The sequence below is a fragment of the Mercenaria mercenaria genome, unplaced genomic scaffold (assembly GCF_021730395.1).
Source record: "Mercenaria mercenaria strain notata unplaced genomic scaffold, MADL_Memer_1 contig_791, whole genome shotgun sequence".
Classification (NCBI taxonomy): Eukaryota; Metazoa; Mollusca; class Bivalvia; order Venerida; family Veneridae; genus Mercenaria; species Mercenaria mercenaria.
This window is the reverse complement of record NW_026463694.1, coordinates 7,267-31,657: the sequence shown is the minus strand read 5'-3', so window position 1 is coordinate 31,657 and position 24,391 is coordinate 7,267. Positions and strand designations below refer to the sequence as shown.

General features: G+C 36.2%; 1 protein-coding gene across 1 annotated transcript in view; it reads right to left on the bottom strand.

Annotated features, from left to right (window-relative positions):
- Positions 1–22,224, bottom strand: part of LOC128554832 (uncharacterized) — a 29,128-nt gene extending 6,904 nt beyond the window's left edge. Inside the window, exon 1 of the mRNA XM_053536141.1 lies at positions 22,024–22,224. Coding sequence (XP_053392116.1) covers positions 22,024–22,129 — 106 coding nt within the window. The 5' untranslated portion in view covers positions 22,130–22,224. The remainder of the gene's footprint in view (positions 1–22,023) is intronic.
- Between the last annotated feature and the right edge of the window lie 2,167 nt (positions 22,225–24,391).

Here is a 24,391-nt window from a genome sequence, read left to right as displayed (position 1 = left end):
ATAAATGTGGCCTCTACAGTGTAAACTAGTCCTAGGTTCTGATCCTCCATGACCTAGATTCAAACTGGACCCTATGGCCATCGAGATTAACATTCTGACCAAGATTCATGAAGATACAGTCATAAATGTGACCTCTACAGTGTTTACAAGCTTTTCCTTTGATTTGACCTGGTAGGTTTTGCCCCCCAGATGACCCAATATCGAACTCATCCAATATTTTATTCAGGGTAACATTCTGACCAAGTTTCATTAAGATTGGACCAAAATTGTGACCTCTAGAGTGTTAACAAGCTTTTCCTTTGATCTGACCTAGTTTTTGACCCCAGATGACCTTATATGGTACTCGTCCAAAAGTTTATTGAGGGTAACATTCTGTCCAAGTTTCATTAAGATTGGACTAAAATTGTGACCTCTAGAGTGTTAACAAGCTTTTCCTTTGATTTGACCTGGTGACCCTGTTTTTCCCCCCAGATGATCCAATATCGAACTCATCCAAGATTTTATTGAGGGTAACATTCTGACCAAGTTTCATTAAGATTGGACCTAAATTGTGGCCTCTAGAGTGTTAACAAGCTTTTCCATTGATCTGACCTAGTGACCTAGTTTTTGACCCCACCTGTCCCAGATTTGACCTTGACCTATAGATCATCAAGATTAACATTCTGACCAAGTTTCATTAAAATATAGTCATAAATGTGGCCTCTACGGTGTAAACTAGCTTTTCCTTTGATTTGACCTAGTGTCCTTGTTTTTGATCCTCCATGACCATGATTCAAACTGGACCTTATGGCCATCAAGATTAACATTCTGACTAAGATTGATGAAGATACAGTCATAAATGTGGCCTCTACAATGTTAACAAGCTTTTCATTTGATCTGACCTGGTGACCTAGTTTCTGAACCCAGATGACCCAATATCAAACTCATCCAAAATTTTATTGAGAGTAACATTCTGACTAAGTTTTATTAAGATAGGGCCAAAATTATGACCTCTAGAGTGTTAACAAGCTTTTCCTTTAATTTGACCTGGTGACCTAGTCTTTGATCCCAGATGACTTTATATTGAACTCGTCCAAGGCTTTATTGACGGTAACATTCTGACTAAGTTTCAATAAGATTGTACCAAAATTGTGACCTCTAGATTGTTAACAAGCTTTTCCTTTCATTTGACCTGGTGACCTAGTTTTTGACCCCAGATAGCCCATTATTTAACTCGTCCAAGATTTTATTAAGAGTAACATTCGGATCAAGTGTCATTAAGATTGGCCAAAAATTGTGACCTCTAGAGTGTTAACAAGCTTTCCCTTTGATTTGACCTGGTGACCTAGTTTCTCATCCCATATGACCCAATATCGGATTCGTCCAAGATTGTAGTGAGGGTAACATTCTGACCAAGTTTCATTAAGATTGGGCCAAAATTGTGACCTCTAGAGTGTTAACAGTCAAATTGTTGACGACGGACGACGGCGGACACAGGGCGATTACAAAAGCTCACCTTTGAGCACTTCGTGCTCAGGTGAGCTAACAAGAGAGCCATAACATTTATGGCATACCAATTGTCCAATAACTACGTGAACCCAGGTTTACGATCGAATAACTTGGATTAATGATCGATAAACTAGGTTTTTTTCGAACACCATGTTTTTCGAATACTAACCTGTATTTTCAAGCGAAAACACAAGATGACGGGTGTAAACCATTGTTAAAGCTCGTGAACGCACCTTTACATTCGATAAACTAGGTTTCTCTGTTAACTATGAATTTCTGTTGTTGTTCTAAGTTCATGAGCGTGAACCTATATTTATGGGCCTAAACCCGGTTTCATTAGTGTAAACCATAGTTTATGATAATGAAAGTGGGTTTACACCTAAGTTCACACTTGTAAACATAGGATAATGATTGAAAATCATAGTCTTGTTCGAGAGACTTAGTTTATCGGAAGTAAACCTAGGTCCACGTTTATAAACTAGTACGTACGGTTTGAGCTCGTAAAACTAAGTTCACACTTGTAAACCCAAGTTCGCGGTCATAAACATAGGTTCTCGCCCGTAAACTATGGTTCACAGCAAGGCAATTATCAAATAATTATGTTCTTGGTCGAAAAAATAGGATGATCAAATAATAACCAATATTTTTGAGTGAAAACGTAAGATAACCTTAGTTTACGGTTTACGCTCTTGAGCCCATGTTTACATTTGATATTGTACTACAATTTCAGATTGAGCAAGAACCTATGTTAATGGGCGTGAACCTGGGTTTGCCAGTGTGAACCATAGCTTAAGAACGTGAACCTATGTATACGACCGTAAGTCATAGTTTTGTTCCAGAAACCTAGTTTATTAAACAAATGATGAAATATATTTCTTACAAGACCAATACATGGCGGTTCATGACCATGCTGGTAAGTAACGCAGGAAACACAGGATCAGCAACTGCAAAATAAAGTAACATAGGAGCTTCGGAGTTTTCTTCTGTGTTCGTTTTCCTCAATTTACAACAAGGTGGAGCTAGTGTTTAAAGGCAATGACTTTGGATAGAATAATTTGCAAAGCAATGATATGATAATTTATATTTCTAGAAAAATTGCATTATTTCTGCTAAAGACCCGGTAATCACATAATTCTTCAGTTTAGATATTGTCGATTTTACTACTGAATAAAGTTTGTAGCTAAAAGTCTGTGATTGTCGTCAAGAACCCAAAAGCTTTTGCTTTAAATTTAGTCTGAACAATGCAGTTTGAAAAACAGCTAAATCGGACCCGCCACTGTTGTGAATAGTGAAAGTGTAAACCTTTGACCTTGACCTGTGTCCTTGACCTTGAACTGACATGGCTAACTCATGATATATGCACATCGTCTTGATGAGGTGATTATTTGACCAAAGTTTGGTAACTAGACGCCCACGGGCAACATGTCGAGCCTGCAAGCTGTCAAAAGGACTAGGAGTTGCACATGACACACTGTCTCATTGAGGCAAACATTTGTGCCAAATAAAAAATGATTGCAAAAAGTTACAATATTAGTTATTTATAGTAACAAAAAAGGGAAGTAAATCTTTAAAATCCACACAAAAATTCTTATCAGTAGAGATAGGTCAAAATACACCTCAAAACTGGATGTAACATGCATATTGTACTACAGAAAAGTGGTCTTGATTTTTCCCTATGACCAGTAATAAAATATTAAAATATAAGCTTTTCATAGTAACAACAAGGCAGTCTGAAAGACAGCTAAATCCCCCGCCACTGCTATGGATAGTGAAAGGGTAAACCTTTGACCTTTAGCTGCGACCTTGACTTTGAACTGACATGGATGACTCATGAATTCTGCACAACATCTTGATGAGGTGATCATTTGACCCAAGTTTCATGAAAATCCTTCAAGGGGTTTAGGAGATACAGAGCTCAAATCTTTGACCTGGAATTGTGACCTTGACCTTGAGTTGACACGGCTGACTCATGAGTCTTGATGAGGTGATCATTTGACCCAAGTTTGACGAAAATTCTTCAAGGGGTCTAGGAGATACAGAGTGGACACAAAATGGAAGGCTCATTTGACCCTAAGTTGTGACCTTGACTTTAAGCCAGCATGGATGACTCATAAGTTCTGCATATCGATTTGATGAGGTGATAATTGGTCCCAAGATTTTGAAATTCCTTCAAGGGGTTTAGGAGATAAAGAGCGGACTTGATATGGAAGGCTAAAACCTTTGACCTTGAGTTGTAACCTTGAACTTGAGCCAACATGGCTGACTCATGAGTTCAGCACATTGTCTTGCTGAAGTGATCATTTGACCAAAGTTTCATATGAATCCTTAAAGGGAATTAGGAGATACAGGGCAGACACAAAATGGAAGGCTCAAACCTATGACCTTCAGTTGTGACCTTGACCTTCAGCTGGCATGGCTGAGTCATAAGTTCTGCATATTGCCTTGATGAGGTAATCATTTGACCCAAGTTTCATGAAAATCCTTCAAGGGGTTTAGGGGATATAGAGCGGACACAAAATGGAAGGCTCATACCTTTCACCCTAACTTTGTGACCTTGACCTTGAACCGGCATGGCTGACTCATGGGTTTTGCACATCGTCTTGATAAGGTGATCATTTGACCCAAGATTTTTAAAATTCCTTCAAGGGGTTTAGGAGATAAAGAGCAGACACAAATTGGAAGGCTCAATTTCAAACCTTTGACATTGAGTTGTGACACTGACCTTGAGCCGACAAGACTGACTCATGGATTCTGCACATCATCTTGATGTGGCGATCATTTGACCCAAGTTTCATGAAAATCCTTCAAGGGGTTTAAGAAATATTGAGCCGACACGAAAGTGTTTTCGGACAGACCGACGGAAGGACGGAGACCATTCATATACGCCCCCCACCCCCACCACTTGTCTTGTGGCGGGGGATTAACAAAGGGAAGTAATTCTAGGTTATTGCACATGAAATCCCTCCATGCACGAAAAAGAAATGCTCTGGACAAAGTCATTTTTGTATTTGACCTTTGACCCCTAAGTGTGACCTTGACCTTAGACCTAGGGTCCTTGTCCTTGCGCATGACACTCCGTCACATGGTTGTGAATATTTGTGCAAAGTTACATCAAAATACCTCCATGCATGAAGAAGAAATGCTCCGGACAAGTCATTACTGAATTTAACCTTTGACCTCCAAGTGTGCCCTTTAGAGAATGGAGCCTGCGGTTTGCACATGACTACCTATCCCAATGAGGTTAACATTCATGCCAAATATAAACGAGATTGCTCCATGCATGTCAAAGTTATGGTCCGGACAAACAAATCCAGATGGATGGACGCACGTACGCACATACACCAAACAGCCATTTGAACAACTATGTCTTCGCTTCCGCAAGCGGGCTCGACAAAAATCCTTCAAGGGATTTAGGAGATACACAGCTTAAACCTTTGACCTTGAGTTGTAACCTTGACCTTGAGTTGCCATGGCTGACTCATGAGTTCTTGATGAGGAAATCATTTGGCTCAAGTTTGATGAAAATCCTTCAAAGAGTCTAGGAAATGCAGAGTGGACACTAAATAGAAAGCTCAAACATTTAACCCTAAGTTGTGACCTTGACCTTAAGCCTGCATGGCTGACTAAAGAGTTCAGAACATCGTCTTGATGAGGTGATCACATGACCCAAGTTTCAGAGGAATCTTTCAAGGGGATTAAGAGATACAGAGCGGACACATAATGGAAGGCTCAAATATTTGACCCAGAGTTGTGACCTTGACCTTGAGCCGACATGGCTGACTTTTAAGTTCAGCACATCATCTTAATGAGATGATCATTTGACCCAAGTTTCATGAAAATCCTTCAAGGGGTTGAGGACATACTGAACAGACACAAAATTGAAGGCTCAAAACTTTGACCTTAAATTGTGACCATGACCATGATCTGTCATGGCTGACTCATGAGTTCTGCAGATTGTCTTGATGAGGGGATCACTTGACCCAAGTTTTATTAAATTCCTTCAAGGGGTTTAGGAGATAGAGAACGGACATGAAATGGAAGGCTCTAACATTTGACCTTAGGTTGTGACCTTGACCTTGAGACAACATGGGTGACTCATGGGTTCAGCACGTTGTCTTGCTGAAGTGATCATTTGACCAAAGTTTCAAGGGGTTAAGGAGATACAGAGCAGACACAAAATGGAAGGCTTAAAACTTTGATCTTGAGTTTTGACCTTGATCATGAGCAGACGTGGCTGGCTCGTAAGTTCTGCACATCGTCTTGATGAGGTGATCATTTGACCAAAGTTTCAAGAAAATCCTTCAAAGGCTTTAGGAGATATGGAGCGGACATCAAAGTGTAAACGACAAATGGAAGGACAGAAGGACGGATGAAAGGACGGAAGAACGGACACCTTCCTATAACCCACCACACCACTTGTGGTGGGGGATTAAAAAGGAAAATGTCCATATAAGTCTGAAGGAGGTAAAATCACAAGGGTGAGAACCATCTAAGAATGGTCACGTAACTCGGGACAAGATCTAACTTCTGGAATTCTTAAAGGTATTCTTCAAGTGTTCAGTGCAAATGTTTTTGACAATTTGGGTGAAATACAGTAAATTAATATATGTGCTAAGTTGAGAAATTAAATGACATTGTAGAACGAAAAGTAGTTCCGTGTAACAGCATTTTAATTCTGATCTCGCGAAAAATCTCTCAAAAATGGCTTTTCGCAATCGTGCCTCTAATTTGAAAAGGAGCTAGCTATAAGTACATATTTTTATTACTTTACGTAGTCAAGAGGGCCAAGATGGCCCCAGGTCGCTCACCTGTGTAACACACCATAAGAGTGAAAACATGTTTTACCTAGTGATTACATGGAAACAAATATTCTGACCAAAATATTGGACCAAATAACATGGCATCTTGAGTGTAAACAAACATTTTCTTTGATTTGACATACTGACTTACTTTTTTACCTTACATATACAAGTTACAAACTTGTCCAAGACTTCATGATAACAAACATTCTGACAAAAATTTATGAAAATAGAACAAAAATGTGCACCCTAGGGTGTAAACAAGCTTATCGTTTGCTTTGACCTGGTGACCTATATTTTGACCAATGACCCAGATTAAAAATTCATACGATATTTCATGCAGACAAACATTCCGACCAATTTTCATGCAAATCGAATGAACATGGGTGTTAACATGCTTTTCCTTTGATTTGAACGGGGATGACCTAGTTTCTGACCACATATGACCCAGTTTCAAACTTGGCCTAGGAACCATCAAGATAAACAAGTTTCACGAAGATATATGTGGGCTGAAGGTTGTTTAAAAGCTTTTCCTTTTATTTCACCTGATGACCTAGTTTTTCACTCGACATGACCTAGTTTCGATCATAGCCTATAGATCCTCAAGATAATCATTCTGTGCAAGTTTGCATCAAATCAAAGAATAAATGAAACCTCTATATGGCTGAGAAGGCCAGAATACAGAAAATTTTGCCCTGGCAGTAACTCTAGAACCCATAATGGAATCTAGTCAGTTTTCGAAAGGAACCAAGATCTTATTGTGAATGAATGTTAATAAAGTCTTTATATGGCTGCAAAAGCCAAAATAGCAAATCTTGGACATTTAAGGGACCATAACTCTAAGACCCATGACGAGATCTTGCCAGTTTTCGAAAGGAACCAAGATATTATGCCAATACAAGTTGTGTGCAAGTTTGATTAAAGTTGATTACAATATGTCTCTATTGTGTTCACAAGCAAAAAAAGCAAGGGGCCATAATTCTGGAACCCATGATGCGATCTGGCCACTTTTCCATAGGAACCAAGATATTATGCCAATACAAGTTGCATGCAAGTCTGATTAAAGTTGATTGCAAAATGTGGTATCTATTATGTTCAAAAGTCAAAAATGGCAAATTTTGGCCTTTTAAGGGATCATAACTCTGGAACCCACGATGGGATCTGGTAAGCTTTCGAAAGGAACCAAGATATTACTGTGAAATCATTTGATTTTGTCGTGTCATGGTTTTGCCCAAAATGGCTGTTTCGTGGGGGGTAAATTCGTTGATTTTCAATTTTTGTAAAAACTAGAATGTGTCTGTAGGACACAGGGTGTGCCCCCTACTGGTACATTTGTCACAAATATGGGGAAATCATTCAAATGTTTGCAGCCTTAATGGGATACAGCCTCAAAAAAAAAAAATATGAAATGGATTCATTATTCTATACCATATACTTTTTGAGCTATGAGCATCACAAACAAAAAATCCACTATTTTGGCTATTTCAAGGGCCATAACTCTGTAATAAACGCTAAAATTCCCAAGAAGAATGCCAAGTGTGCAAGGTCACATTACGATAAAGACTCAAGCAACGTTTCATGAATTTATTTAAATATTTTTTGAGTGAGGCACATAAGTGAAAATGTGCAGTTTTTTTACTATTTCAGGGGCCATAACTCTAACAAGAGGGCCAGGAAGGCCCCTGTATCACTCACCTGACCAATTGACCTAAAGATCATCAAGATAGTTTCATTAAGATATGGTCATAAATGTAGCCTCTAAAGTGTTAACGAACTTTTTCTTTGATTTGACCCGGTGACCTAGTTTTTGACCCCAGATGACCCAATATCAAACTCGTCCAAGATTTTATACAAGGTAACATTCTGACCAAGCTTCATTAAGATTGGGTCAAAACTGTGACCTCTAGAGTGTTAACAAGCTTTTCCTCTGATTTGACCTGGTGATCTAGTTTTTAACCCCGGATCACCCAATATCAAACTTGTCCAAGATTTTATTGAGAGAAACATTCTGACCAAGTTTCATTAAGATTGGGTCAAAATTGTGACTTCTAGTGTGTTAACAAGCTTTTCCTTTGATTTGACCCGGTGACCTAGTTTCTGACCCCAGATGAACGAATATCAAACTCATCCAACATTTTGTTGAGGGCAATATTCTGGCCAAATTTCATTAAGATTGGGCCAAAATTGTGACCTCTAGAGTGTTAATAAGCTTTTCCTTTGATTTGACCTGGTGATCTAGTTTTTGACCCCAGATGACCCAATATCAAACTCGTCCAAAATTTTATTAAGGGTAACATTCTCACCAAGTTTCATTAAGATTGGGTTGAAATTGTGACCTCTAGAGTGTTAACATTCGTGCTCAGTTGAGCTAAAATAGGGGGCGGACCCAGATGAAAAATAGGAGATGCGCAAGTTCATATCATGATAAAGATTCATGCAATGTTTCATCAATTTATATCAAATACTTTTTGAGCTAGGCATGTCACAAGGTGAAAATGTGCATTTTTAACTATTTCAGGGGCCATAACTCTAGAAATGGGGGGGGGGGGGGGGGGGGGGGGGACCCACATGAATAATACGAGGTGCGCAAGTTCATATCATGATTAAGACTCATGCAAGATTTCATGAATCTATATCAAATACTTTTTAAACTTGGCGTGTCACAAGTTGAAAATGTTCATTTTTGACTATTTCAGGGGCCATAACTCTAAAAATAGGGGGCAGAGCCAGTCGAAAAATAAGAGGTGCGCAAGTTCATACCATGATAAAGACTTATGCAAGGTTTCATCAATTTATATCAAACACATTTTGAGCTAGGCATGTCACAAGGTGAAAATGTGCATTTTTGACTATTTCAGGGGCCATTATTCAAGAAATAGGGGGCGGACCAGATGAAAAATACGAGGTGCGCAAGTTCATAACATGATTAAGACTGATGCAAGATTTCATGAATCTATATTAAATACTTTTGAGCTAGGCGTGTCACAAGGTGAAAATGTGCATTTTTGACTATTTCAGGGGCCATAACTCTAAAATTAGGGGGCGGAGCCAGACGAAAAATAGAAGGTGCGCAAGTTCATATCATGTTAAAGACTCATGCAAGGTTTCATTAATTTATATCAAATACTTTTTGAGCTAGGCGTGTCACGAACTTCGGACGGACGGTCAGACGCATGGTCAAGAGCAAATCTATATGCCCCCACGACTCATGCGGTGGGGGGGGGGGGCGGGGGGAGCACAAAAATATATCATTTCCACAGGAATATATCTTCTAGTACTTCTGTCCTGACATGTGCAACCTACACGTGTCAAACAGCGCTACCATGGTTACCGAGACTGCAATCTATGCTGCGGGAGATTAGTGAGCGATCATGTGCCAATTAACGACTGCGTTATCTATGATTATACAACTCCTAATTTGCAAAACAGAAATATTCAATAAGAAAAATCGGCGCCAATTCAAAAGTGTCAAAACCCTAGCACCTTGCACAATTAGCAATCATAATCGAAACAAATACACAAGTTGATCATTGATCATTTGATCCTGTTTAAACAAGAACTAGTTATTGTAATGCAAATTAAAACAATTATAGATTCAAACAATATGGTTTTAATCCTAGTATAACCCTAGTAATAGTTACATAAACTATAATTAACTGGTCCGGTTTTTAATTGTTTTGTTTTGTTTTGTTTTTGCAAAATGAATGGCGCATCTGCATCTACTGGATTAAATTACAAGATGTTGAACTTGTGCGTGTGTTAGTTCCTGCCAAGAAACATGTAACTCGAATAAAGTATTACTGCATCGGTCGCAAATCTAGCAATTAGATTCTCTAATTTAATAGCTCCAAAGTCGTCAAATTTTACTACAAAAATAAAGGTTAGCGAATAAACATTGCATAGTGGGGTCGAAATAAGCAAAAAACAGCCGCATTATAGTGCGGTTGGCACGTGACGCTACATCTAACTGCCATTTTTAGTATCTCTTTTACTCTGACAAGCCTGTCATAAACAAACCACGGGTACATTTCTTAATGAAACAGTCGGTTTTGTTTCCGCGCATGCCTACGTTTATCGTTGAACGAGCATTACCAAGTTTCAAGTTTTATTAAAGCAAGTCGACAATACAATTGCCTTTGGCCAAATACAATCACATACAATGAAAATGGCAACACACTCAACATATACTACAATACAAACAGTCTGCAAAATAACAATTAAGGAACAGTTTGTAAAGTATCAAGGATATCAGTTCGTAACGAAAAAGCATGTTTTACATATTTACATAATCTAAGCAATTTACATTTATTTCCTGAGGACATGATATTAACAAATTTGTTCATAGATGGCCATGACATATGGCCCAAGTAGTTTTTGCGTATATCAGTATACTTATTACAACAAAGTAAGAAGTGATACTCTGATTCAACAACTATATTATTGCATATTCTACAAGTTCAATTTCCAAGGAGTGTGAACATAGTCTAAAACATGTTAAACTCTTGCGAAGTTTGTCACCTGACACTAAATCTAAATATGTTTCATATTTGAGTGTACATTTATACTTTCTATAATACTCTAACTTGGACATAATATTTATACTTGCTGACCAATCCTGAATATATTGATCATACACTCGTCTCTTTACAATTGGCATATAATTTACATTGGGATTAAAATCATTTAAAATATACGTAAAACCAAGTTTATCAATAGAAATATTCATACATGATGCCCAAGAGTTTACAATATTTTTCCTCTCTAGATCAATGAACATAGCATATATAGGAGAAACAATGTTTTTCTTGATTTTTTACATATAATTTAACGAACTTTTAGTAACATCGATCTATCGAAAATTGATAAATTTGCCTATATAAACAAAGAAGGAAAATATTACTTAAATAGAAAAGGTTCTATTTGGAAAACAAAAATTCGATACCTCACAAATTAAAGTTTAATTTATTCCGGATATTATGAATATTTAAAAAAAATATTTGGTTGGTCCTTTTTGACTTTAAATAGACCTACCTCAGTTCATATAGACTCTGTAGGAAAGCGGTAAAAAACTGACTTTTTCAAATATAACAGGTAAAATGAGATATTTTCCGCAAATAACCAAAAAATCGATACCCATAAAAACGTAGAAAAATTATTCAATTTTCGTTATGTGTAATTTGTTTTAAATTTAATAATGGTTTGATTGGTCCTTCTTGCATTTTAGTGTGTACAGTGAACATTTCTTAAAAAAATCCGGCTTTTTCCGCAATTATCCGTAAGTACTCGGAAGCTGTTAAGGAAAATATTGTCGTCTGCTAGCCTGACTTTGTCGGTACAAATTGTTATAGCTCAAAGCCTATGAATTGTAGGTAACTTCACATTGACAAAAAAAACAACAAAAAAAACAACAACAACAAAAAACAACTGAGATTGTAATTAGACAAATTAAAACAAATTTATTGTTGAACTCAGAAACGCCGAAACCTAGATCCGCTGTCGTTTAAAATAACGAGGATTTAGTGTTCAATTCGCATTAAATATATAAATGCTTTTATTTTTCATCGAAAAAAAAAAATACTTAAAGCAACTAATTCTCATGTGTTTCCGTAAAATATAGTCGTCAGTAATTGAGTTTCAAAGCATTCTTAAATATAGCGATGATTAATTTCCAGATACCTATATTATTTTTTGCCGAACGATCTGGAAACTTTTTTATTGCCGCTGCGGTCCGGGTCCGATCTCCGACGCGGTCATCTTTTTTTCTTCATATGGGAATTTTTAATAATTTTGCAACAAAAAAAAATCATTTTCTATTATTCATAATATGACCAAACTAATTTGAAAGATAGCCTTGATGAACTGATAATTCTGCTTCTTTCCAAACCTCCTTTGTATATATTATTCTGTATTCTTAAATTAATGCATGTTTTTTGGTACAGTCTACTGTAGACGCTATATTTGTACTTACGTCGCTAGTTCAAAAATATTTAAATGCTTTTATTTTTCATCGAATGCTTTTATTTTTCATCGAAAAAAAATACTTAAAGCAACTAATTCTCATGTGTTTCCGTAAAATATAGTCGGTCAGTAATTGAGTTTCAAAGCATTCTTAAATATAGCGATGATTAATTTCCAGATACCTATATTATTTTTTGCCGAACGATCTGGAAACTTTTTTATTGCCGCGGCGGTCCGGGTCCGATCTCCGACGCGGTCATCTTTTTTTCTTCATATGGGAATTTTTGATAATTTTGCAACAAAAAAAAAAATCATTTTCTATTATTCATAATATGACCAAACTAATTTGAAAGATAGCCTTGATGAACTGATAATTCTGCTTCTTTCCAAACCTCCTTTGTATATATTATTCTGTATTCTTAAATTAATGCATGTTTTTTGGTACAGTCTACTGTAGACGCTATATTTGTACTTACGTCACTAGTTCAAAAATATTTAAATGAAAATAAAAGATTGTATGTTATTTTTGTTGATATGATGAAATGTTTTGATTCCATTTATAGAAATGGCTTGTGGTTGAAAATGTATCATTGTGGAATACAATGTAGATTACTCAGAATTATACATGATATGTACCAAAAAGTTAAATCTTGTGTCAAAGCTTGTTCTAACTATTCTGATTATTTTCAATATGCTGTCGGTTAACGTCAAGGGGAGGTAATGTCTCCTCTATTATTTTCTCTTTTTGTAGAAGATCTTGAGTTATTTCTACAAAAAGATGCCGAGTCTGGTCTTTCTTTAGATGATATAGTTTTAATACTTTTGCTGTTCGCAGATGATATGGCCATAATAGGTATAACTCCAGATGAAACACAGGAACTTTTAAATCTTCTATACTCTTATTGTAATAACTGGGGACTTAAAGTAATTACACTGAAAACGAAAATTATGTTTTTTCGTAAAAGAGGGGCATTACTAGCTACCGAGCGTTGGACCTATAATGGCCAAGTAATCAAAGTAGTTAATGATTTTAATTATCTTGGTACTATTTTTAATTATACTGGAAAATTTGTGTAAATGTAGGGAATTTGATCTTAGTCCTAAAACATTATGCCAGCTATTCGATGCTTTTGTGTTATCTATACTGAACTATTCATGTGAAATCTGGGGTAACTCTTAAGTCTAAAGAAATTGAAAGAATATATTTAAAGTTCTGTAAAAAGTTATTAAAAGTTAGGCCAAATACATGTAATGCTAGTGTCTATGGTGAACTTGGGCGATATCCTTTATATGTTCACAGGTATGTAAGAATAATTAAGTACTGGTTGAAAATTATTGATACTGAGAACATAATATTAAAAACAGTGTATAATCAAGCATTGGAAGATAGTATTAATGGCTATACAAATTGGGTTTCAGATGTTAGAAAACTTTTAAATGACTATGGGTTTTCATATATATTTGATCATCCTGAAGGTATAAATAAGCTTTTGTTTTTGAACGAATTTAAATGTCGCGTTATTGACACTGTTAAACAAGAATGGTATGCTAATATTGAAAACAGTTCTGTATTGTATATGTATAAAAACGTTAAATATCTTTTTGAATATGAGAGGTATTTGGATATACTGCCAAGATGCTTAAGATTTTATTTTTGTAGACATAGGATGAGTGGTCTTCCACTCAGAATACAGACTGGCAGATATAATAGAAATCGAATTCCTCGTGAGGAAAGATATTGTTTATGTTGCAACAATTTAGACATTGAAGACGAATACCATTTTGTTTGAGTATGTAAATGTTACGCTAATATTAGAAAGAAATATTTAAAAGTAGAATATTTTAGACGTCCATCGGTGTATAAGTTCATACAGCTCCTTAATTCAAATAACAAAACCGAACTTATTCAATTATCTAGATATGTAAAAGAAGCTCTAACCATCAGAAATGCAATTCTAACTGTCGGACGTTGATATCTTATGTTCATTCTCCACATATTTTCTACTGTATATGTAATTATATTCAAGGATAAATTACTAAATATAAATGATCCATTATGCCATGTTAATTGTCACGTTGATATTATATATGTATAGAATATGTATTATAGATGATGTACTATGTACAAGTCTTAATAAACTATCTGTTCTGTTCTGTTCTGTTTAATCATTCGTTACCTATAATTTGTTTTAGTCCCAAGATTGCACACAATCACATTAAGCATAAAATAATTTAACTGTAACAAATATCTTAAAATGACCCTTTGATAATTATTGTGTATTACAATATTGCCTAGGGGTAAATAATATACAATTATCGACTTTTTCATAGGTTGATAAATCTTGATATCAACCTATGAAAAAGTCAATAATTGTTTTATTACATGAATAAATGTAAAGTCAGTCTTGTTATTACAATTATTACTTTAATAAAGAAATAAGGAATACATTTAGACCAAATCAGGTTGATATTGGTTTTCCGAGCACCTATTTCGATCTATTTTTATTTTCGCACTATTTATAACCCAAGATAAGTTGATATGATATGTACTCATTACTTTTCGAACCGTTTTCAGCCAATCAGAGAAACAATAGAATACAGTCATGTAATAATATCCGGTCAGTGTTGTTTCAAGCCCGGTCATAAAAGATATGTTACCCCACTTTTTACTACAAGTGATAGGTATTTTTATGGTTTTATGGTTTTTGCGTTGTAACATATATATTTCACTTTCTTCTGTCTTTATATAGTCTTTTCCCTTTCTTTCAGGAATTTTGTTATAACGATTTTTACCCTTATTTCATAAATCGTATGACAGTAGGAAGAATCAGTACAAATTTAGAATTCGTTAATAGGTAAATATTGCTGAGTAAAGATCCTGGCCCGAATTTCACGAAAAAACCTATTAGTTATTACTTAGTTAAGTCTGCTATTCTAACATTGAGATATTGATGAAGTTATTGTTATTTAATGTTGATTTTTTCCTGTAAAAATATATTTATAGTTAAAGTATACTATGGTAGTAGTATTTGTCAGCAGTACTTATTCAAGTCACGCAAATATGATATTTCTATTTAGGCACGATATAAGAAACTTAATCCTTACCATGCTAAATTACAATAATGAACTTGTCTATCTTTCAATTTGGACAGTACTATTAATTATAAAAAGGGGTGCATACCAAAAAGTTACTGGCTGAATGGCAGACAGTGCAGATCATGATCAGTCTGCACGGAATTGCAGGCTGATCATGATCTACACTGATCGCAAAGGAAGAACCAATAGTGTCCAACATGGTAAGGGTTAAGTATTTCCTTTTAAAAGTATAAGTCTTATTTCTATACTTGTTTTTCTTTAAAGCGACTGGCCTCCAGATCGTTCGACAACAAAAATACCTTTTAGATACCTTGAAAAAAAGCTACATTTCTTATGAAGGCTTAAAAACTTTAAAATTACTGACAAACTTTATGGTACGGAAATACATGAGAATTTGCCGTTTTTACTACCTTTTACGATGAAAATCAAAAAGCGTTAGTGATTTAGAATTTTGAAAATATTTTAGAAACAAAAGCTCATAATCTAATGTTCATAATATGTGAAAGAAAGCGCGTATAGAGGAAGTCAAAGAGCTATAAAAATGAATTATATTTATTTTTATGCTTCTTTGAGGAAGTATATACGCTTTCTAAATAATTTAGATAACATATTCATATTCTTGAATATTTATTTTTTTTACAGGCAGTTTCTTGTGCGTAAATATTTCTTTTCTGTACATAGGTATATGTTAGCATGATGTTTCATGTATTAGGAAGAAAGTAAATCTCTGTGTTCGATGTATAAAATGTAACGATTTCTAAATATTCTAGATAACATATTCATATTCTTAAATATTACTTTTATTTGACAACTAATAAAGTATTATATAAATTTTCGACTTGCTCCGATTTTCCCTTTAATAATTATTAAAACTTCATTCAAGTATATCGTTTAGCAAACCGCCCGTCTGTAAATGCATCAGATACTAACCAAAGCTATTAATTATCCACCCCACTCCCCGTGTTACTACAACAACAACAATTAGTACGGAAATCAACGAATCCGTCCGGTAGCGATGATATTGGATTATTGGTTTTATTGATTTTTATGACAGGTAGATCTGTCCCGCTTATCGGTTTAGAGATGTTACTAAAAGTTGGTAATGGCCTCCATAAACTACACGAAAGCTGCAGGTTAGTACTGCCGCATGCATACAACTACGGATCAGATCGAACGGCAATGGTTCTTTTTTGGCGACTTTGCGTACAACTGAAATTATCGTGGGCACAATTTGTTCGTTGGGACTTAAATTCGTGGTTGAGCTCAACCATGAATCCACAAAAATTAATCCCCCACGAATAATAATGATTTCACATTATGCCCATAAAAGTTGTGTGCAAATTTGATTAAAATCAAATACAAAATGTGGTCTCTATCATGTTCGCAAGGAAACTGTGAACGGACAGACGATGGACAAAGGGCGATCACAAAAGCTCACCTTGTCATAAACAAGAGGACCATGATGGTCCTGAATCGCTCACCTCTTCCCACATGACCCAGTTTTGAGTATGACGTCGTTTTTTCTATTATTTGACATAGTGATCTAGTTTTTGAGCTCATGTGACCCAGTTTTGAACTTGACCTAGATATTATCAAGATAAAAATTCTGACCAATTTTCATGAAGATCCATTGAAAAATATGGTCTCTAGAGAGGTCACAAGGTTTTTCTATTATTTGACCTATTGACCTAATTTTCGAAGGTACGTGACCCTCTTTTGAACTTTACCTAGATATCATCAAGGTGAACATTCTCACTAATTTTCATGAAGATCTCATGAAAAATATGGCCTCTAGACAGGTCACAAGGTTTTTCTATTTTTATATCTACTGGCCTAGTTTTTGACCGCACGTGACCCAGTTTCGAAACTGACCTAGATATCATCAAGGTGAACATTCAGATGAATTTTCATGAAGAGCCATTGAAAAATATGGCCTCTAGAGAGGTCAAAAGATTTTAATAATTTTAGACCTACTGACCTAGTTTTTGACCGCAGTTGACCCAGTTTCAAATTTAAACTAGATATCATCAAGATGAACATTCAGACCAACTTTCATACAGATCCCATGAAAAGTATGGCCTCTAGAGAGGTCACAAGGTTTTTTTATTATTTGACCTACTGACCTAGTTTTTGATGGCACATGACCCAGTTTCAAACTTGACCTAGATATCACCAAGGTGAACATTCTGACCAATTTTTATGGAGATCCATTCACAAGTATGGCCTCTAGAGCGGTCACAAGGTTTTTCTATTATTTGACCTACTGACCTAGTTTTTGACAACACGTGACCCAGTTTCGAACTTGACCTAGATATCATCAAGGTGAACGTTCTGATCAATTTTCATGAAGATCTTGTGAAATATATGGCCTCTAGAGAGGTCACAAGGTTTTTCTATTTTTAGACCTACTGACCTAGTTTTTGATGGCACATGACCCAGTTTCGAACTTGACCTAGATATCATCAAGGTGAACATTCTGACCAATTTTCATGAAGATCTTATGAAATATATGGCCTCTAGAGAGGTCACAAGGTTTTTCTATTTTTAGACCTACTGACCTAGTTTTTGGCGGCACGTGACCCAGTTTCGAACTTGACCTAGATATCATCAAGATGAACATTCTGACCAACTTTCATAAAGATTCCATGAAAAATGTGACCTCTAGAGTGGTCACAAGCAAAAGTTTACGGACGCACGCACGCACGCACGGACGGACGGACGGACGACGGACGACGGACACCGCGCGATCACAAAAGCTCACCTTGTCACTTTGTGACAGGTGAGCTAAAAACTGGTCTCGATTTTTCCCTTTGGCTGAAATAAGTAAGTTACAATATAAGCTATTTATAGTAACAACAAAGGGAAATAACTCTAAACAAGAGGACCATGATGGTCCTGAATCGCTCACCTCTTTCCACATGACCCAGTTTTGAGTATGACGTCGTTTTTTCTATTATTTGATATAGTGACCTAGTTTTTGAGCCCATGTGACCCAGTTCTGAACTTGACCTAGATATTATCAAGATAAAAATTCTGACCAATTTTCATGAAGATCCATTGAAAAATATGGTCTCTAGGTTTTTTCTATTATTTGACCTATTGACCTAGTTTTCGAAGGTACGTGACCCTGTTTTGAACTTTACCTAGATATCATCAAGGTGAACATTCTCACTAATTTTCATGAAGATCTCATGAAAAATATGGCCTCTAGAGAGGTCACAAGGTTTTTCTATTTTTATACCTACTGGCCTAGTTTTTGACCGCACATGACCCAGTTTCGAAAATGACCTAGATATCATCAAGGTGGACATTCAGATCAATTTTCATGAAGATCCATTGAAAAATATGGCCTCTAGAGAGGTCAAAAGATTTTAATAATTTTAGACCTACTGACCTAGTTTTTGACCACAGTTGAATCAGTTTCAAACTTGACCTATATATCATCAAGATGAACATTCAGACCAATTTTCATACAGATCCCATGAAAAGTATGGCCTCTAGAGAGGTCACAATGTTTTTTATTATTTGACCTACTGACCTAGTTTTTTACGGCACGTGACCCAGTTTCAAACTTGACCTAGATATCATCAAGGTGAACATTCTGACCAATTTTTATGGAGATCCATTCACAAGTATGGCCTCTAGAGAGGTCACAAGGTTTTTCTATTTTTAGACCTACTGACCTAGTTTTTGACCGCACATGACCCTGTTTCGAACTTGATCTAGATATCATCAAGATGAACATTCAGACCAATTTTCATACAGATCCAATGAAAAATATGGCCTTTAGAGAGGTCACAAGGTTTTTCTATTATTTGACCTACTGACCTAGTTTTTGATGGCACGTGACCCAGTTTCGAACTTGACCTAGATATCATCAAGATGAACATTTAGATTAACTTTCATACAGATCCCATGAAAAATATGGCCTCTAGAGAGCTCACAAGGTTTTTCTATTATTTGACCTACTGACAGCTTTTGATGGCACGTGACCCACTTTCGAACTTGACCTAGACATCATCAAGGTGAACGTTCTGACCAATTTTCATGAAGATGTCATGAAATATATGGCCTCTAGAGAGGTCAAAAGGTTTTTCTATTTTTAGACCTACTGACCTAGTTTTTGACAGCACGTGACCCAGTTTCGAACTTGACCTAGATATCATCAAGATGAACATTCAGACCAACTTTCATACAGATCCCATGAAAAATATGGCCTTTAGAGAGGTCACAAGGTTTTTCTATTTTTAGACCTACTGACCTGGTTTTTGATGGCACGTGACCCAGTTTCGAAGTTGACCTAGATATCATCAAGATGAACATTCAGACCAACTTTCATACAGATCCCATGAAAAATATGGCCTTTAGAGTGGTCACAAGGTTTTTCTATTTTTAGACCTACTGACCTAGTTTTTAACCGCACGTGACCCAGTTTCGAACTTGACCTAGATATCATCAAGATGAACATTCTGATTAATTTTCATGAAGATCCCATGAAAAATGTGACCTCTAGAGTGGTCACAAGGTTTTTCTATTTTTAGACCTACTGACCTAGTTTTTGACCGCACGTGACCCAGTTTCGAACTTGACCTAGATATCATCAAGATGAACATTCAGACCAATTTTCATAAAGATCCCATGAAAAATGTGACCTCTAGAGTGGTCACAAGCAAAAGTTTACGGACGGACGCAAGGACTGACGGACAGACGGACGACGGACGACGGACACCGCGCGATCACAAAAGCTCACCTTGTCACTTTGTGACAGGTGAGGTAAAAACAAGAGTGTCTCATGGTGGTGAACATTTGTGCCAAGTAACATCAAAATCCCTCCATGCATATAGAAGAAGTGTTCCAGACAAAGTCATTCTTGTATCTGACCTTTGGCATCTGTTTCTGGCCTTGACCTTCGACCTAGGAACTAGGTTCTTGTGCATGACACTCCCTCTCATAGTGGTGAACACTTGTGCCAAGTAATATTCAAATCCTTTTTTGCATGACAAAGTTATACACCGGACAGGAAAAATGTCCCATTAACCTTTGATCTCCAAGTGTGACCTTGACCTTTAAGCTAGGGTTCTGGGTGTTGGGCATGACATGGCGTTTCATCATGGAGAACTTTTATGCCAAGTGATATTATAATATCTTGATGGATGTCAGAGTTCTGGACCGGACAGGAAAAAAAAACCCTATTGACCTTTGACCTCCAATTGTGACCTTGACCTTTGAGCTAGGGGTCAGCGTTTGCGCATGACACATCATCTCATCATGGTGAACATATGTACCAAGTAATATTAAAATACCTTCATGGATGGGACACAAAACAGACCCTGTTCATGCCATGTTAACTTTTGACTGCCAAGTGTGACTTTGACATCTGAGCTAGGGTTCTGAAAGTTGTGCATTACACATCGTCTTAATATGAGGTACATTTGTGCCAAGTAATATTAAAATCCCTTCATGGATGACATAGTTATGGACCGGACAGGAAAAAAGCTCTGCTGACCTTGACCTTTTAGCTAGGGCTCCGAGTTTTGCGCACGACACGTCGTCTCATCATGGGGAACATTTGTGCCAAGTAATATTAAAATCCCTTAATGGATGACAGAGTTATGGACCGGACAGGAAACAGACCCTGTACATGCCACGTTAATATCTGACTGCCAAGTGTGACCTTGACCTTTGAGGTAGGGGTCTGAAAGTTGTGCAAGTCACATCGTCTTATTATGAGGTACATTTGTGCCAAGTAATATTAAAATCTCTTCATGTATAGCAGAGTTATGGACCGGACAGGAAAAAATCCCTGTTGACCTTTGACCTCAATTTATGACCTTGACCTTTAAGCTAGAGGTCCGGGTTTTGCGCATGACACGTCGTCTCATCATGGGGAACATTTGTTCCATGTAATATTAAAATCCCTTCATGGATGACAGAGTTATGGACCTGACACGAAATTGCGGACGGACGGACGGAATGACGGACGGAAAAGCGCATTCCTATAGTCCCCGAAACTGGTTTTCAACCAGTAGAGGACTAATAAATTGCTGTTCAGACCGGAGAAAATACTTATTGCTGTTTCTGAAAGAAAATTAAATGAATAATAGTATGTTTCCCTTAGAAATTGATGAAAACGAACGTAGAAGTAAATCCGAAGCGCCTGCGTCATTGTATTTCGCAACGCCGGTCCTCTAGCTCCTGCATTACTGATCAGTTCAGACATGAATGGCCTTTCAAAACTTTTAATTCATCTTTTGTAGCCCCAATGTGTTTCATGAATGTATCACGGACAACACGGAATTGGTAATATTGTATGTTATTAGAGAACGTACTGGAAATAACGCTTTTTCTGAGTCATAGCATTTTTTACCAGCTGTTTCAGCATGAAAGTCTGAATAAATTGAGAAAGTGCTTAGATTTGCTGGAAAATAAATAGCAACGAGTATTCCATAATGTTCAGAGCACATCTTGCACTGAACATCGTCTCTGACAATAATTTCTAAATAACTGAAAAAGACAATTTTCTTACCAAAACCGCCCACTTGATCCGAGATCATGCGTTACTGATCCGGTTTCTCAAAATGATTGGACTCAATGGTAAAGTCTTAGAGCTACAGTAAGGTATATCAGAAGGGCCAAGTTGCAAAATACTTAATACTGCATTATGATTCAATTTTATTCTTACTTATAATGGAATCAATAACGTGTGCAGCAGTCATCCCATACTGTCTTCCTACACGGAAAATTGTTCCAATATTCTTGTCACCTATCAAAGCTCCCACAGACTTCATGGCTTCTGCATACTTATGGATTAGGCTTTCTGACACTGGTCCAAATGTAACGTTTGTTTTTCTGAATTTCAAGCTGCCATTTGTTACATCTTGTTTACCTTTAAATACCAGAAACAGATAATCAAATAAGACAATGAAGGAAGATCACACATAATACATGCAAGACTTCTACGGAAGGGTATTTAGCAATAGAAGATTGTAGAACTGTAGTCATAGCTTCTTTTCCGTCTGAACAGTTGATCCAATGTATATACATGCTCATCTTTGATTGAGTGGCCCTAAATCAGCAGGGGTCGTTTACTCTGCATGTCCAATCATCCTACGCACAAATAGCCAATCTGCAGGTTTGGTAAATCTGGTAGCGCAAATAACAAATTTGTTACTAGCGTCACGATTTGTAAATCTGGCAAACTTATTTCCTTTTGTTATATGCGCAGGTAACTGTCTTGCGCATTTGGTAAATGAGTCTGTGCTTATAGGTTAAAGGTCAGTAATTCAAATCCTTCTTTGTTTCATATAAAAAACGACAACTTCAGGTCGTCTTTACGTATCTTTAGAGAACATCACGTTTTCCTACACCTATTTTTCATAGAAGTTCTATCACAAATTAACGAAAAAATGAAAAGAAAAAAGGGGTTATGTAGTTCCTAGTGAAATGCCAGTCAGTTGTGGCGCATATTTTCTCTCGTCCGCGCAATAAACACCTACTTCCGGTTTCGATCTGCAAAACTTGCCATGTGGGGTGTATGAACATGAAAACCGTCTCATTTCATGCAGAATGTATCGTTCGAGGTCCTAATTCCGTGAGAGTCCTAATTCCGATGACATTTTGTTTTGATCTCGTGTCTCGCGGTATTTCATGAGGTCACGCAGCCGACCGTGGGAAAAGTTTTACTACGAACGTAAAATGTTGCCAATGTAAACAACATCCGAAAATGCGTCAGAAACAGGAAAATATGGCATCTATTACGTAATATTTGAGAAAACACTCACTTTTTACTATTTCCAAATGGTCATCCTTAAAAATGCCCTTTTTCTCCAAAAAATCCAAAATGAAAATTTGAATCTGTTCGTCTGCAATGTTTACCATTCATTGATAGTAATGGCGGACAGGAAGTAAGGTTAAAACAAAAAGGGCAAGCATATTTTAATCAAGTGGTTTTCTGTTTTTCACCTTATATATTTTTTTCATGGAGGTTAGTTTTATTTTTTATCTTTTAGGCACACCCTCAGCCTGTTAGGAGGAAAAACAGACTTTACTCACCCACAGGCCTCACAAATGGGTGGTTTTCAAAATAATGAAGCTTTTTCTTCTCTCTCACCTTACTTTAATTCAGTTCAGTTTTAGACTGTGTTTTGGAGCAAATTATATCCAAATAAATGTAATCAATAAATGTGTGCAATCTTATTTTGATGGCTCAAGCAGTTTTAAAGTTATATTAAATTATATAGCTAATTTTGTCCCCTGTGCACCCAAAAAAGTGTGACATTTTACATGAAGTAAAGTTTTCAACTGTGGTTTACTTTTTAAAATCATGCTTTATTGTTACAGCTTTGACTTTTTTATGTAACTTAAACTCTGCACATTTAAATAAAATACTTTTTTTTCATTACATATATCTTATTGTTACCAAGATTTCACATCTTGTGATGGAACCCCCTTCACAAAAAAATAGTGAAAAAAAATATACTAAATTAAAATGTTGAACACTACAATTTCATAACCCTATTACTTTTCTAAAGTCTTAATGTTTTTCTAAGATCTTTATCCTTTCAGCTGGGAGACACAGTATGATTTTTTTCTTTAATAAATCAACTTTTTTTTCTCAGAAACTTGTTGAATTTCTATACACCTAAAAATGTCCCCTGTGCACATTTTCAGTTGTTAAGTGTCAGATTTCTTTTATTCTTTAAATAAAATGGGATTTTACTTTATTTTCCTTGAAGGGGAGTAACAACAGATACAAAAGCAGCGTTCAACTGCACATATTACAGACTGTTAAATATTCACAAAGCCAAAAGTGATGTCCCCTGTGCACCCTTTTTTTACATATATCAATTATCATAGCATTCCAGTAATTTGTGGTGGCAGTTCTATATTCTTAGCAGTGTGAATGCAAAATTTAGGCATTACTTGATAATTTAGCATTATATAAGAAACCCTGGACAATTTAAAATTCATTGTTCGCATTTTTTTCTGAAGTTGCCAATTTTCAAGTTTAAAAGTGGAAACATCAATTTAATTGCTTCTTAAGCTCTTAA